The sequence below is a fragment of the Tachypleus tridentatus genome, chromosome 2 (genome assembly GCF_004210375.1).
Source record: "Tachypleus tridentatus isolate NWPU-2018 chromosome 2, ASM421037v1, whole genome shotgun sequence".
NCBI classification, from domain to species: Eukaryota; Metazoa; Arthropoda; class Merostomata; order Xiphosura; family Limulidae; genus Tachypleus; species Tachypleus tridentatus.
In genome coordinates, this window is record NC_134826.1 from 66,256,874 (window position 1) to 66,273,003 (window position 16,130).

Sequence of the window (16,130 nt, forward strand, 5' to 3'; positions counted from 1 at the left end):
CAGGTTACGAGTCGAACGCCTTAACACACTTGGCCATGACGGGCCCACACACGATCTCGAAAGAATAATGTTAATATTTCATGTATACGATACTTTATTTTCTTAAACTAAAACAGTTCAACACTTTTCCATATTCAGTGTAAAAATCGTTTTATTTCATTACTCGTTTTGCCCAGTCTAACTTTTTCTAATTCGTAAAATTTACGTTTACTCGGTGAAACATTCTCTGTCGAACCTCCCGTTATTACGCGGATCCTACCCAATTACTATAGGTGGACATGGGTACACTTGAAAATATCACTCATGACGTACGCGCTTCTTAAAATAAACCTCGACACTAATCAATTCCAACTTGACTTAGTCACTGGAATCTAAACAGCAGTGGTTCTCACACCCAGAGCCGAGAGTTTGGCTGCCAAGTAATCACACCAAACAAAGTTGTAGGACTCGTTAAAAACACACGTTACGAACACATGGGGCCGCAAGAATTCGCGAAGTCTGGTCTTATTAACAATGTTGTATTTAAGCGTTGTTTAAAAACCATAACACCAAAGGAGGAAATTAAACATTTAACTTATACCCGTTAGAGAAGTGATGAACTGTTTACTTCAGTGAATACAATATTCTAATGGAACAAGACACTGAAAACCAGTTTACCAGCAGTGCGGTGTCCAGATGGTTAAGGATCTCGACTCGTAATCTGAGGGTCGCCCCTTTCAGCCGCGGTGGCGTTATAATGTGACGATCAATCCCACCATTTGTTGGTAAAAGAGTAGCCTAAGAGTTGGCGGTGGGTGGTGATGATTAGCTGCCTTCCTTCTAATCTTCAACTGTTAAATTAGGAACGACCAGCGCAGGTAGCCCTTGTGTAGCTTTGCGCGAAATTCAAAACAAACAAAACCAAACCACCAGCCAACCACACGACGCACCAGATCGTAAAAGACACCATTCACTACCAGTTTCTTTTCAGCTCAAAGCTACACAAAAAATACTATTTGCCCTCCGTTCACCACAGGGAAACGAACATCGCAATTCAGTATTGTAAATTAGTAAATATTTCTAACCCACTGGAGACATATTACTAGGTATCACAAATTAATCCATTACCCATAAAACACACATTAATACGAATGGCAGAAGGTTGATTAACTATATTTCATTCAAAGGTGGATGAAGTACATGTACTTACAGTCGACAATTTAAGGAAGCCACAGACGCATCGAAACGCACGCACACATGAACCTATACAGTGAAAGGTTAGCGTTAGCTCTAGAAATTGGCGACAGAACCAAAATAAGTGACATGCGTATACGCCTGTAGTCGAAATTTGGAACTACATAACACATACACTGAAGTTTATTATTTTGCTAGTTCAAACACACCGAACTTGAGTGACCACAAAGAGTTAGAAACAACTATTAACTATTTCATACACTGTAAGAGCAAACCATGTGGTTTCAGCAATCGGTTTTATAAGGGGAATCAATTATAAAAACAAACATGAAGTGTTACTCTATGCGAACAAACTGTAGAATCACTTATGGGATTTTGAATCTGTTCTACTTCACCACATAGTTGAACTGTTTGTGCATCAGTATAACCAAACTCAAGATTTTAAGACATACAAGAATAACAGAAATATCCCAAGGAATTTCTAAAACTTTATGTTATCGTATTTGATGAATTTCGCGCAAAGTTGCACGAAAGTTATTTGCGCTGACCATCTCAAACTTTAAAATGATAGATTACAGAAAATGCAGCTAGTCAACGCCACCCACCGCTAACTAATGGGCTACTTTACACCGACGAAAAGTGGGATTAACTCTCATATTATAACGCCCCCATGGCTGAAAAGGCGAGCATTTTCAGTGAGGAGATTCGAACTCGCGACCTGACCACGCATTTGTGTCTGAAAATTTTTTAACAGATGTCAACAATTCTAAGCACTGATTTTCAAAGAACTTTGTACCTGCGGTCCGACAATTTAAGATTTTCTTCTTGCCACAAAAGTCACTCGTATTACCTCTCATTTCGAGTTGACACTTCATGTAAATATTGAAGTAACAATGGCGTTCTTGTCCCAACCCTCACACGACGACATTTACAAAACGATGGATCAAATCATATTGAAGGTGGTAAGACACCATTACAGAAATAGGATCAAATTATAACACAACTGGTCCTACTAATCCTTTCAAACAGAGAACAACACTGCGACCAAAAGAAGTTTCTTACACCAAGAAATAATTTGCTTTATTTGTATGCATCACTAGTGTTTCACAAGTAAAAATGATCACGGTTATCGAAATCCGGTTCTTTAGTTTTAGAAGCCTTCAGACTCGTCGCTGATCCACTGGAGGGTTTGCTTGTTTTTATTATAAAAAAGCCACATCTGGTTATCTGCTGTTTCCACTGAGAGGAATCGAACCCTTGATTTTAGCGTTGTAAATCCATAGACTTGCCACTTTCCTGCCGAAGGGACCTCATTGGAGGAAGGCTAATTACTTATAACTATCATTAATACTGAGAGCAATTTATTTGTCCAGCAAATTAGGATACCATTCATGACTCAGAGAATGAAACAGGAAAAAGTAGAGACCACTTGGTGGGACATAACTTAAATAACTGGCGACGGATTCATGAGGAAATTAAAGCCAACCAAAGACGGCAAAGGTTAGGGTGAAAAATCACAGGAAATGAACCAACATCTGAAAACAAATTGTATCGGAATACATCTTTAGTGGTTGTACAATGAAGTAAAATTCTAATGATATCAAAGATCGCGAAACCTTAAAAACAAAGAGTAGAAATTAACAGCACAATATGCGTCCAGAGACCATGTGGTGAATCAGTGAATGCAATGAAAACTTTATTCATATTTAAAATAAAATTAAAATGGAAATATCCCAAACCGTTCGACTTGGAGGGGGGGGAATAAAACGTCTTCGTTTTCATGGACAGGACTATACAAGATGACATTTCAATTAATTAGCATATTTAATTAGTGTTTTCTCAAGAGTAACTAACGTTTGTTATTATTTGCACATTTTATATCTGTGGAAGACACGAAAGAACAGTCAAGTAGTACTTTTTCTTAAATTCAGAGACTGCCATCTATTGGCTAGTAATTGCACTACACACAGTATTTGAATTTTTATCAAAAGCAATTAGACATCCTTCAGTTTACCTTCACAGATTATTAATGTAGAAAACAAGTAATATCCGTTTACAAGTTTTAAGTTAGATATTCTCAATTATGAAGTTTTCTTCCTAAAACTAGTCTATAATTACTGGTACAATTTTTATCATTTCCCTTAAAAAGAAGGGCTATTAACCAAATTCCCCTACCCTTCTGACAACTCCCTCTATTCAAAAACTTACAAAAAATAATAGGAAGTGGCTTACATTTCCAATCCTTAAATATCCTATAAAACCCTTGGGTAAAGATTTTCTAATCCAAGATTATACTGTTCTTGAAACATCACAACATTTTCTTAACAAGCTCAGAATTAATACAATCATCTCATTTTTTATCTCAATTGTTCATTTGTAAAAACTGAAGAGCAGAATTCAATAGCCTCCATGATTATCAGATACAAGTCTTTCTGTATCATCCTTTAAAGACCCTACCCATCTTAACATTCTGTTTACCCTCAATAGTGATTTCTACATTCTTAGCCAATCTTTTTCCATATAAAAGTTTCAATTTCCTAGTTGCTCATTAGATCAAACAAAATCTCAATGTTCTTTACTTGTCTAAATTTCCCATCATTTTAAAATTTTAATTTCATAAATGCTTTTCTTTAATTCTATCCTTAATAGCATTTGTGAGCTAACCTGATTTTTACTTAAAGTTATCATTTTTCCTCATATAATGAATATGCATATCTTAAATACTTATTTTTAGTTTTTCACATTTAAACAGTATTTTCAATTCACTGATCTGCTCAATTTATAACAGAATTCTATTCTCGTATTATCAAAGATTTTTTTCAAACTTAGAACTACAGTATCATTACTTCTTAGCTCATTATGCAACAAACTAAAAACATAATTCGGCAGTTTCACTCAGATGTTCACCAGGATTCATTTCTATATTAGAACTTCACGATAAAGCTGAAATACCATTTCTTTTAGCAGCTTCTCTTACAAGTTGGTGAAAACCATCAACAGTTTTTAAAACCCTGTCTACCTTGTACTTTGACTGACATTTAAATTAAAATGATTTTCTAATCTATGTACCCAAAACTAAAATCTTTCATAATTATACAATGAAATATACAAGACAGTTAGGATAAAACAAGCATATTACTCAGAGTTCAAATATTATATGAAAGAATATTAATAAAAGCAACACAAACATGAACAGTATAACTGTTTGTTGTAACCACATGTACAACAAAGTGTAACACAATAGTTCTTCAATCTATATTTACTGATATACAAGTGTTCTCACGAGGTTTAATTTTACAACCTTATACAAATTATACAGCACAGAGCATGGCCAAAGTAGATTACATACAGTTCAAGAACCATATCTGAATTATTTGTAGATGATAGTTGTTAGTTTTACTTTGTTTTTCTTTCAGTACACTGCACTAATGATAATCTCTTGTAACAATATCATCCATCAATAAAGCTTAGGTCTGGACTGTCACTCCTATATTAAAGTAACATACAGAAACATGGGTCCATTTGGTTGGTCATTGTCAGTCCCTGCACACCCACACCTAAGTAAAAACTGAAATCTACCTATTCTTATTAGAAATTTATTAATTCCCTATTTCTAACTCATGCAAAAAGATGACCAACACTTTTGTTGGCAACAATTGTTCATAAACCAATCACTCATTCATTTAGATAAAAAATGTCTTTACTGGAACTTAACTAAATTTTGAATTTGTTTCTGTACATTTTACTGTACTAAAAAAAAAAGCACAAATAAATCAGGGTTATTTAACCTACTCTTTCCCTAGATAACCTTACAAACTTCAAAAAGATCATCTTTTACCTTTCTTACATCAAGCAGAGATATATTGAGAGATCTTAATCCTTACCACAAAAAACATTTCCAAACTCACTCTAGTAGCCTTCCTCTAAATCTTCTCAAATAAATATCCATTTTTTTAGAAAAGGAGACCAAATCTATACAAATTAGGCCTAATTAAAAATTTGTACATGGAGATAATTACCCATTTTAAATTATAAAATACAATCAAATATTCTGTTAGTTTTACTACTTTCAATGACTGGATTGTCTTAATTTACTTCTGTCATTATTCCTTGCTACAAATTATGATAACCAAAATGCATTATCTTTCATATACTATAAAGACCACTTGCCAAATTTTCATTCCAATAAACTGATTCAAGTCATAGTATAGTAATTCAACATATTCAGTAGTTAGACATTTTCAGGACTTTACCATCATCACAAATTTTACTTGTTAAATAATTTTTTTCTCCATCAATATTATTAACAGAAATAAAATCTTCAGGCCTAAGCATTGACCCATGATGTATATACTACTAACATAATACAAATTGATTGGACTATTATTAATAACAATTGTTTGTTATCCAACTACTCTACAATACAATTAAATAATGTGCCCTAACCCTTAATAATGCGTTTGTTTTTGTTTGTTAGTTGTTTTTCTGACTTTCTAATTGGCACCTTTTCAAATATTTTATGAGAATCAAAGGAATACCAAGTAACATCCAAAATTTAACAGATAAGTAAAACGAAAATTATCCTAACATCTACACTGTTTTGTATAATTAATAAAGAAACCTTGTAATCTGCATACGAACGATAAATAAGTTTTATTATTTTAACTATTAGTATTAATATGCACGACTATTTACACTTTGCATTTTGTTTCAGATTATAGCCAGCATGATCAAGATGCCATACGAAATTAAGTTCCCTCAGTCACAGTTTGCAACGGCTTGCTTACAAGAGTGATAGTTCTAAAAACTGTAGATATAAAAGAAACTCTCAATGTCATGACTATATAATAGATTAATACATTACACTTTCAAGTTACAATCACGATATGAATATAAATATTAAAAGCTGAATAGCGTGATGAACAAAAATCGAACTCGACTTAGTCTCAACTAATACTACTACTGCCCTTCGCAACTAACTTTAATACTATATTAATTAGTAATATTATACTAATAATATAATATAATATAATATTATAATAATCGTGAGTTTACACTTCGAGTTCAAATTTTATAACTGCCGACTTAACACTGACAAAATCGAAAACGCAGCCAAATGTGAAATTTAAGAATAATATTTGGAACTTACATCGAAACATTATACTGTATTCCTTATTATAACATTAAGTTAAATAAATGAAAAAAGTATTTGGGTTGAACAGAAGTTGTAGCAAACTATTTATAATATTATAAACTTCTAACCAAATACATCAACCACTTAGCCTACTCACGTTCCCCTACGCTTGCAAGTCATAGCAACAACCAAATAGAACTAGAACGCACCCTAGAGAAAAGAAAAATATTACCATGATATATAGATTTTGATAAAGGTTAAGAAAAACTACTACCTTTACACTCCACATAAAAATAAAAGAATATAATTTTATGTAAACCAACGTTTCATCTTCCTCTTCAGGATTAATATACATAGCTGTTTGATATATGCATAATAGGGAACAATAAATGTATTATATCGTGAAATTTTAAAAATAAACAACATACATTAATCCAACATCCTTTAAAAATTAGAAAATACGTATTATTATATAGAGTGTAGTTGAAAAATATGATTTTACACTGAAATAAAGTTTTAATTATATTTCATAATATATTTTACTACTATGATATATTTACTTTGATCTCTGTGTTCGATGATAAAATAAGATTGTTAAATATACTTTTTGACTTAAAAACAAACTGAAGAATAATTTAACACTAAATGTTTTAGGTTTAATCAGCATAATTTACTTAATTATTTTGGATTTAAATTATTAAACCTAATTATTGCAAATCATTTAATATCTTGTTCTGAATATCAAAATCACTTGCACAAGGTTGGTGGAATGACATCAGATATTTATTGTTTGTTTATTTTTGAATTTCGCGCAAAGCTACATGAGGACTATCTGCGCTAGCCGTCCCAAATTTAGCAGTGTAAGACAAGAGGGAAGGCAGTTAATCATCACCACCCGCCGCCATCTCTTTTTTCAACGAATATTAGGAATGACTGTCACATTATAACGCCTCCACGGCTGAAGGTGCGAGCATGTTTGGTGTGACAGGGATTCGAATCCACGGTTCTCGGATTATGAGTCGAGCGCCTTAACCACCTGGCCATGCCGGGCCAATATTTGTTGACATGATTTGAATTTGATTGCAATGACATTATATGATTTAGTTAAATTTACGTATGTTTTTTTAAGGTTTCACAAAACTATTACAGTGACATCATACTTTCGTAAACAATCTATTCGATGAAGCTCTATATTCATATATGTGTACATGTGTGGGGAAGGGATGTATTGTTGTCTACTTGCAGGACAAAAATACAGAGAGTGGATTTCATGTTGCAAATAATAACTTTAATCGTAGTCATATTGCCACTTAAGTTATAACACAAATCTTGGTTTTTACTTTTTAAGGGAATATAACCAATACATAAAACGTAAAGAATGGTAAAAAAAGAAAATATTAATTTTCTTGTGAAGTTTGTTTTGTCTCTTGTTCGTTATTTGTTTAAATTTCCACGTAAGACTACTCGAGGAATATATGTGCTGGAGTTCCCTAATTTTGAACTAACAATTTTTTGTTTGTTTTTAATTTCGCGCAAAGTTACACGAGGGTTATCTATGATAGCCGTCCCCAATTTAGCAGTGTAAGACTAGAAGGAAGGCAGCTAGTCATCACTTTCAAAATAAATTTCTCATTTCTTCTTTTCCACACCCTCTCACTGAATGAGTACTAAGTTTGAAGGCTTGCAAAACTAAAAACCTGGTTTTGAAATTTGTGAGGGAAGAGTTCAAATAACCTATTGTGTATCTTGGTATTTAATTGTAAACCAAACTGTTCTAGTATCCAAAAATTACAAAACGTTCACTAAAGTGTTCAATGTTTAATTTTAAACATTAATAACATGTTGACAATTTAAATTCTTTTGAAAATTCTATGTACCTTTTTAAGTGGCACAGCGACATGCCTGCGGATTTACAACTGCAGAAACAGTGTTTTGATACCCGTGGTAAACAGAATAGAAAAGATCTAGTGTGTAGCTTTGTGTTTAATTTTCATCACAATTGTACATTCGATTTATTTTTTAAACAACAAAGGCTGATAAAAGTGTGGATATTCTGAAGAACGTTTGAAGTGAAAAACATTGAAAACGAAAGAAACATTGGAAAGGTGCGCCATCTAATGGTGTTGTTTTAATTTAAATAAAATATATTTTTCTATTTAGCATACATGAATTACAGATATTGCGTTTATACTTTATTAAATTTACTATGTTTTGCTTTATAAAATTGGATATTTCTAGCATTTGTTTGGAGAATGGTTGAAGTTTTATTGACTAGCGTTTGGTCAACCTAAATTAAAGTCCAGCGAAGCTGTGTTGGATGATTCAAAACTATGAAAATGAACCTTTAATGGAGAAGATAAAAAATAGTGGTAGTTTTTCAGTATTCTACACAAATTTCTAATAAATTAAGTATTTAAATAATCTTTCATATACATCTTTATCAACTGGACTTTTTATAACACTTATATTTATTTTAAAATTAGAAATAAAAAATGTTATATTAAATTTATCGCTTTGAGTTAGTCTTCTGCGTTGGACTTTCATGCGGCTTTTAGTTACAGTTATAACAGCTTTACAAATCGCAACAATATATATCGATTTTCAATTGCTACTTGTGTTAGCTTTCTGAGTAGTGTGTTACAACACACGACTTTTGACAACTGTTGTATTTGCGTAATCTAAGGGTCGCACCAAACATGCTCGCCTTTTCAGCCATGTAGCGTATAACATAAAAGAAAAAAATGTATTTTTCTAAAACATTAGATAACCAAGAAATTTTGATAAAATTATAGCTTTGATATAAAAAAGAAATTAAACAAAGTCTCTCGATATGGATGGTAATAAAAGCTTGGGGATGTTCCAGTGAAAAGATAAACTCATGGTCAAATGACTATATATACACAGTTTCTCAGCATACAGTTATTATCCAGTACATTTTTGTTATAAGTATTTGTTTGTTTTGAATTTCGCGCGAAGCTACACGAGGGTTATCTGCGCTAGCCGTCCCTAATTTAGTAGTGTAAGACTAGAGGGAAGGCAGCTAGTCATTACTGACAACTCGTAAGTTACTCTTTTACCAACAAATAGTGGGATTGACCGTAACATATAATGCCCTCACGATTGAAAGGGCGACCCTCGGATTACGAGTCGAGTGCCTTAATTAGCTGGCCATGCCGGTCCCATAAGTTTTTTTTTTTCATAATATCACATACTTCTAGTTGAACAAGTATATTATATCAGCTGTGCCAGTTACTGCTTTACGTTTTATTTCTAATCTATGTCAGTAATTGACTTTGATAAAACATTACTGATAATTTTTAGGTACAGTGTGAAAATAATGTTTACTTACAACAGTCAGTGAGACAGTTATATCTTCAGTAAGAATTCGTATGTGTACTTTAATTTTTTTACGCCTCGTTTTCAACTAACATATATTTCCAATTCAATTTATCTGTTTTTTTTAATAATTTATATGTTCTGTGTCTTCATCTTTTAAAATATCTATTTAAAATGTATCTATTAGTACAAGCATTAATGAAAATTTCTCAACAGACCTGAATAAAAAAAAATCTGAATAAAACAAGGAAAAGGTTGAAAATATTGAATTCTTCAACGGTAGAGTTGGCGTTTTCGGTATTATTGGTTCTATAAGCTCACAGGCGGAACAGCTCGGTCCATTCATATGCAGGAGGCGTGTATCAGGCTATCTGCGTTGTTGGAAAGTTTTAGAGTCCCGCCCATTTACATAATTATGTAGGCCCACACTAGGGATGGGCGGGCAAAACTCCTGTGGCTGAGTGTATTTAACCCAATAGGAGATAAACGATAACGTGTGATGTACCTTAAGCACGTATTATAGTTGGAAATAAGGAATCCGAAACACCCAATGAAAATATACTTAGCCCTCTAAGAAGTTTCAGTTTACAACGGATCATACATGAAGCGCGTTAATTTTAGTTCTCATTACTTCCCAACTTATTGTTTGTTTGTTTTGGAATTTCGCACAAAGCTACTCGAGGGCTATCTGTGCTAGCCGTCCCTAATTTAGCAGTGTAAGACTAGAGGGAAGGCAGCTAGTTGGGCCAACACCGCCAACTCTTGGACTACTCTTTTACCAACGAATAGTGGGATTGACCGTCACATTATAACGCCCCCACGCCTGGGGGGGGGAGCATGTTTGGCGCGACGCGGGCGCGAACCCGCGAATTACGAGTCGCACGCCTTACGCGCTAGGCCATGCCAGGCCTCCCAACTTAGAATGAGCTTATTATTATAACTACACAGACGCCAAAGAACCGAGATGAATGTTTATTTTTTATCTTTCAACACCTTGTCATCTAAATAAGTAACAATATATCTTAAAGATAAACTTGCAACCGTTCAACCAGCTCTGATGTCATTCGATTTCTGATACTTTTACGGTTATGCTTAACTACCACCAGTTTTATTTAGTTTAAAATTCGAGTTCCTACATTCAATAATGTAGTTTGTATTATAATAGTTTCATTCACGTTAACAGTAAAACAAGAAAAACAAATTAAAATGTTTGTTTGCTTGTTTTAAATTTCGCGCAAAGCTACAAGAGGGCTATCTGCGTCAGCCGTTCCTAATTAGGCAGTGTAAGACTAGAGAGAGGGAAGGCAACTAGTCATCACCACCCATCGCCAACTTTTGGGCTACTCTTTTACCAACGAATAAGGGGATTGACCGTACCTTTATAACGCCCTCACGGCTGAAAGGGCGAACATGTTTGATGTGATGGGAATTCGAACCCGCGAGCCACGGTTTACAAGTCAGCTCTAAGCTTCTGGCCATGCCGGGTTAGGATGTGAGTGTATTCTACTCAAAAACATTAGGGGTTGGGTATATTTTGACTCTAAAACATTTGGTTTTAGGTTATTATGGCTCAAAAATATTAGGTGTGGGTGTATTTTGGCTTTAAAACATTAGGTATATGTGTATTGTAACTCAAATACATTCGATGTAGGTGTATTATGGCTCAAATGCATTGGGGATGGTGTATTAAGACTCAAATACATTAGAGATGGTGCATTTTGGCTCGAAATTTATGGTAATAGTTGCTGGAATCAACAAATGTTTAAAATAAATGTTAACAGATTAATGTGTTAAATTTATCGAATATCAAATCAACATTTGAGCCACAGACAAAAATCCTGAAGCTTGTGTTCATATCTGTACTCGACTGACAATTTCTGATTTACATAATTCATGATACGAAGATTTTTCTTGTACTTTTCTTCCGCAGCAACTGTAATCTTATCATCATCTTCAGTCTCGCAAGATGGAGTGTTTATAAACACCAGGCTTACAATAAACCATCATATATAATTTTGATTGTTATTATTATCTTTATAATAGACTAATATCTACTGTATTTAGCGGTGCATGCGCACACAAGATGACTCCACAGCATACAGCAATAGCTTAACGTATTATGTTTGAAAATTGAAAAACTTCAGTACCAATTCAAGATGCAGCTAAGAGAAGATTTTCAGTTCTAGTACAAGGCGTAGTATTTAACAGATTTAGTCTTAGTATAAGATGTAGTGCTTAGCAGATTCAGTCCTTGTACAAGGTGTAGTATTTAATAGATTTAGTCTTAATACAAGGCGTAGTGTTCAACAGATTCAGTCTTAGTACAAAGTATAGTGTTTAATAGATTCAATCCTAGTACAAGGTGTAGTATTTAAAGGATTCAGTCCTAGTACAAGGTGTAGTGTTTAATAGCTTCAGTCCTAGCACAAGGTGTACTATTTAATATATTTAGTCCTAGTACAAGGTGTAGTGTTTAACAGATTCAAACCTGGAACAAAATTTAATTCTAGTACTAGAAGATTCAGTTCTAGTACACCTTTTATTTTGACAATATTTGTTTAAACTAATGAGTAACTATAGCTGTGAATTTAAAAGTCTCTCTTACCACAAATAAGGTTCTGTGTTTGTACATATTTGTGTTTTTATTTGTCAGAGTAGTTTAAGCAACATTTATGTTTCGCCATGAAAGATGACAGAAATCAATAACTCGTTTATTTTTTGTAACTCGAATAGCTTATATCGACTACTAATGTGAGTGATTTGATAACATATTATACAGTTCTGTACATCGATACTTTGAGATACAAAAGCACATAAACTTCCCACCTATAAAATTGAATCATATTTTGAAGTTTTATTTAAATTTCAAACGTATCGAGAATAGAATTAGAATACGATCTCACTATTCAATTGAAAATATACTCAAATATGATTCATCCTATCACTAATTAGAAATGACGAAGTAATTCATTTCCAAGCATAAATATATATTGTTTTAGTTCAAAATTCAGTGTTGAATTGCAAGGTAGGTTGCAAGGTTAAGCAAAGTGTTGTACTGAAGGTTAACAAACGAGAAATCCCAAACAGATATGTGTATATACATATATATATAATTCATAATTCTGTTTTCAATTTGTTTTTATTTATGCAACTCTATCAGTATTAATATTTTCTAAATACTGGGCTACCAGTTAGTCCCTTTCTACTATAATGGGGGCTGAAATGTTGACTTCAAGAGGTAAGTTTATTTTACTTACTTACCCCAAATGGTAGAACCTCGTTTTTATTTTTATATATTTTCTATTTAATTCTTATTTCTTCTTTTTCTTCTTTATATGGAGAGCAGTCACCTTCCCATAACTGTCTGCAGGCAGTGAAGGGTGATATAGATGTGGGACGTTGTGGGCTTGAGCATTCATATCTCGCTCTCCTAATTTTATTTTTGCATCTATTATTTTCATTTAAATTTTTATTGCTATTTCTTTACTGTATTTTGTTGTTTTATGTGAGACTGGCGAATGGAGGTTAAGAGTGATAGACAGTGTATCCCCACCTCAATATGAATCCTACTTCCTAAGTTACCTCCAAAACCTAGGATACATTTTGTATCCTACATTATAACTTGTACCCTTGGATCTTTTCAAGTAGTGCAGCGTTTTTTATCTTTGTTTCGGCTTATTTTACGCTATTACAAACTAATATAATTGGTAAGGAATTTTGATTTGCTGTTTTTAACGCAGTCCTTCCTTTTGATTTTGTTTTTTATTTATTTAACTCTATCAGTATTAATATTTTCTCTCACTCTTAGCCTCTCTCTCTATATATATATAATTTTGTGCTTAGGAATTACAAATGTGTTTGAAACACAGATCCAAACAAATCCATCCTGTATGTTCTAATCAACGTTTTCTAATCTGGAAAGTAAACCTTCAAATGACGTTGACAGTGAACAGGTTTTTAAATTTTGAACAATGACGGGTAAAAAGCAGCAACATTACGGATACAGTGCGTTATGTTCTAAGCAACATTACGGATACAGTGCGTTATGTTCTAAGCAACATTACGGATACAGTGCGTTATGTTCTAAGAAGGAGCGTACAAGGGTTGGGGTGTCTCTCGCTACTGTGAAACATTAGCAGAAAACTCACGATCTCTTTTGTTTCAGTTTGGAGGGCGAAGGGGAGGACATGATGAGGGTGTCACACGACAGAGGAAAGACCTACCCGTTAACCCCCTGTTGTTGTTTCTTCAAGAAGTTATTACAAAATCGTGACCGGTCCAGATAGAATACAGTGTTTTAACATCCAGCTATAGGCTAAGGATAAGACAGCGGGCTAGAAAATTTTTTAACTATTCGTCCTCCAGCAAGAAATTCGCTTCTTGGAACTCCCACGACAAGCGAGAAGTGAATCTGTCCTGCCGCCTGGAAGCTCCTATGTTCCGGGTATTTATGGCACTTTTCGACGGTGTGTGGTCAGGGCTGGACTGTTTCACTCTTACGCCCAGCTTCTGCTGGTCTGTCAGCGGTCGCACGTTACCCAGATAGGTTGTGATCAGCGGAGGCGGAGCTTTATTGTGAGGTGCAGCAGGCGCACGTCCACCCCACCGTTAAGATTCCGGAGTGCACCTGGATCTAATAGCTGTCGTTTCCGATCTTGAAACGAACATGTAGAACCCGTTAACCCCAAGACGGTGTCTCTTCACCACCAGTTCCTTGATGACGGAAGTCACACCGGAGTCACTACTCACAGTTACGGACCAGCAATCAGCTCTGCCGCCAATGGATTCTGCATTAGGCATCTCGGCACCCACTTCTACTGACGACTGTTGCTACAACTGGGCCGCCTTACAGTGTTCTCTCACTGACTACAGTTCTGTCTCTCCGGTCAAAGATATGGAAGGTAGGGAAAACTGACTTTCATCTGATTTAACAGAATTTCTCAATACTCAAGGAAGAGGGTAAACTAAATATAATAACCAATTAAGAGAGGAGGAATTTAAAAAAAACAAAAACAATAATAAATATGGGAAATTACATGGATTTTATTAGTGCATGTTTTTATTGGGTTCTTATGATATTAGTCTTAGACAAACATGATAACAATCGCCAGATGTTATAGTATACGTAACATTTACTTTTTCACTAGGCTGCGTTGTTGTTGTCGTCGTTTTCGTAAAAACAACAACAAAATAAATTGAACTGTACAAGGGGTGATAAGATTAGACTGTGAACAGTTTTGTGGTTTAAAATTCCAGGTGTCGTTGGAAGCTGAGCTGAAAATGAAATATAGTTTGTACAATTATACATCGAATGATATTTAAAAAATATATAACTCAGTTTCCTAGTTTCTTTGTTGTTGTTGTTTTTAAGAACTGGTAAGAGTCCATGCTAAAAGTTTATAAACTATATAGTCTTGGACTAATTTTGAAATTAGTCATTCTTCTGCATGACGGTGAAACTAAAATATCGGAAGCAAAACCGAGCAAAGTCCACAATAAACATTAATATACTTTACAACAATATAACGATAACGCCCGGCATGGTCAGATGGTTAAGGCACTCGACTTGTAATCTGAGGGTCACGAGTTCGAATTCCTGTCACACCAAATATGCTCGCTCTTTCAGCCGTGGGGGCGTTATAATGTGACGATCAATCTCACTATTCGTTGGTTGGTAAAAGAGCAGCCCAAGAATTGGCGGTGGGTGGTGATGACTAGCTGCCTTCCCTCTCGTCTTATACTGCTAAATTAGGGACGGCTAGCGCAGATAGCCATCGAATAGTTTTGCGCGAAATTCAAAAACAAAACAAAGATACATATCGATAATATTAGTGTATTTTATAAGTACGTAGTCTATCTATGGAGTCCGTTTTACTTTACCGTACAATAACCTAAATTAATTTTCGTATGTGAATAATATTACTATACTTTGTCGAAAATCTTTTTCGAAATTAAACTGTGGACCAATGGTTTAATTGATCGTTTAATAATGTTAAAGATTTCTTTTATTTTTGTATTAGGAAAATAAACCTTTAACAGATCTAAACGCAGTTGTTTGAATTGTTACTGACGTCACGACTGTGTCAACACTTAAAAATCTTTCCACGTATTGTTAAGACGGATGTAGTGATTGTTACACATTTACGAAAGTGAAGCGTGATCATGTCCCACTGTTAGAGACGAAACGTTGTAGAGAAATACGTCTATTGTCGTTTCACAAACAGCCGTTTCAAAACTTTGTGTCGTTCGTAAATTAAACGAGTCTCTCTTAAAAAAGCAAAGAGCACAATTACTAGTAAACATTTAATTAAGTCGTGTGTGGAGAGGTTTTCTGACAAAAAAGTTTTCAATGCAACAACAATTTCATCAAAAGTTTATCTCTCTATTTCCACCGCTTCTCAAACAAATAATAAAATAAAGAATAAATTTATCAAGCTATTATTCTGCAGACTTGGAGTCGGTAAGCCATTAGAATGTACAGTATCAC

At 34.1% G+C, this 16,130-nt stretch overlaps 1 protein-coding gene and 1 pseudogene across 3 annotated transcripts in view; one reads left to right on the forward strand and one right to left on the reverse strand.

Moving 5' to 3' along the window:
* The window catches only part of LOC143244063 (CAP-Gly domain-containing linker protein 1-like), a 99,232-nt pseudogene extending 92,743 nt beyond the window's left edge, over window positions 1-6,489 (reverse strand). The window contains exons 1-2 of the transcript XR_013024885.1: window positions 6,465-6,489; window positions 5,058-5,145 (exon numbers count right to left, since the gene is read on the reverse strand). The product of XR_013024885.1 is annotated as a CAP-Gly domain-containing linker protein 1-like (transcript). The remainder of the gene's footprint in view (window positions 1-5,057; window positions 5,146-6,464) is intronic.
* Window positions 6,490-10,662: 4,173 nt separating this feature from the next.
* LOC143244064 (T-box transcription factor TBX1-like) overlaps window positions 10,663-16,130 on the forward strand; it is a 44,043-nt gene continuing 38,575 nt past the window's right edge. The window contains exons 1-2 of one of the 2 annotated variants that reach the window (XM_076488088.1): window positions 10,663-11,135; window positions 13,809-14,544. In XM_076488088.1, the coding sequence (XP_076344203.1) occupies window positions 14,361-14,544 (184 nt within the window). In that variant the 5' untranslated portion in view covers window positions 10,663-11,135; window positions 13,809-14,360. Of the gene's footprint in view, window positions 11,136-13,490; window positions 14,545-16,130 lie in introns of those variants that run through there. The other variant, XM_076488087.1, reaches the window with a different exon arrangement.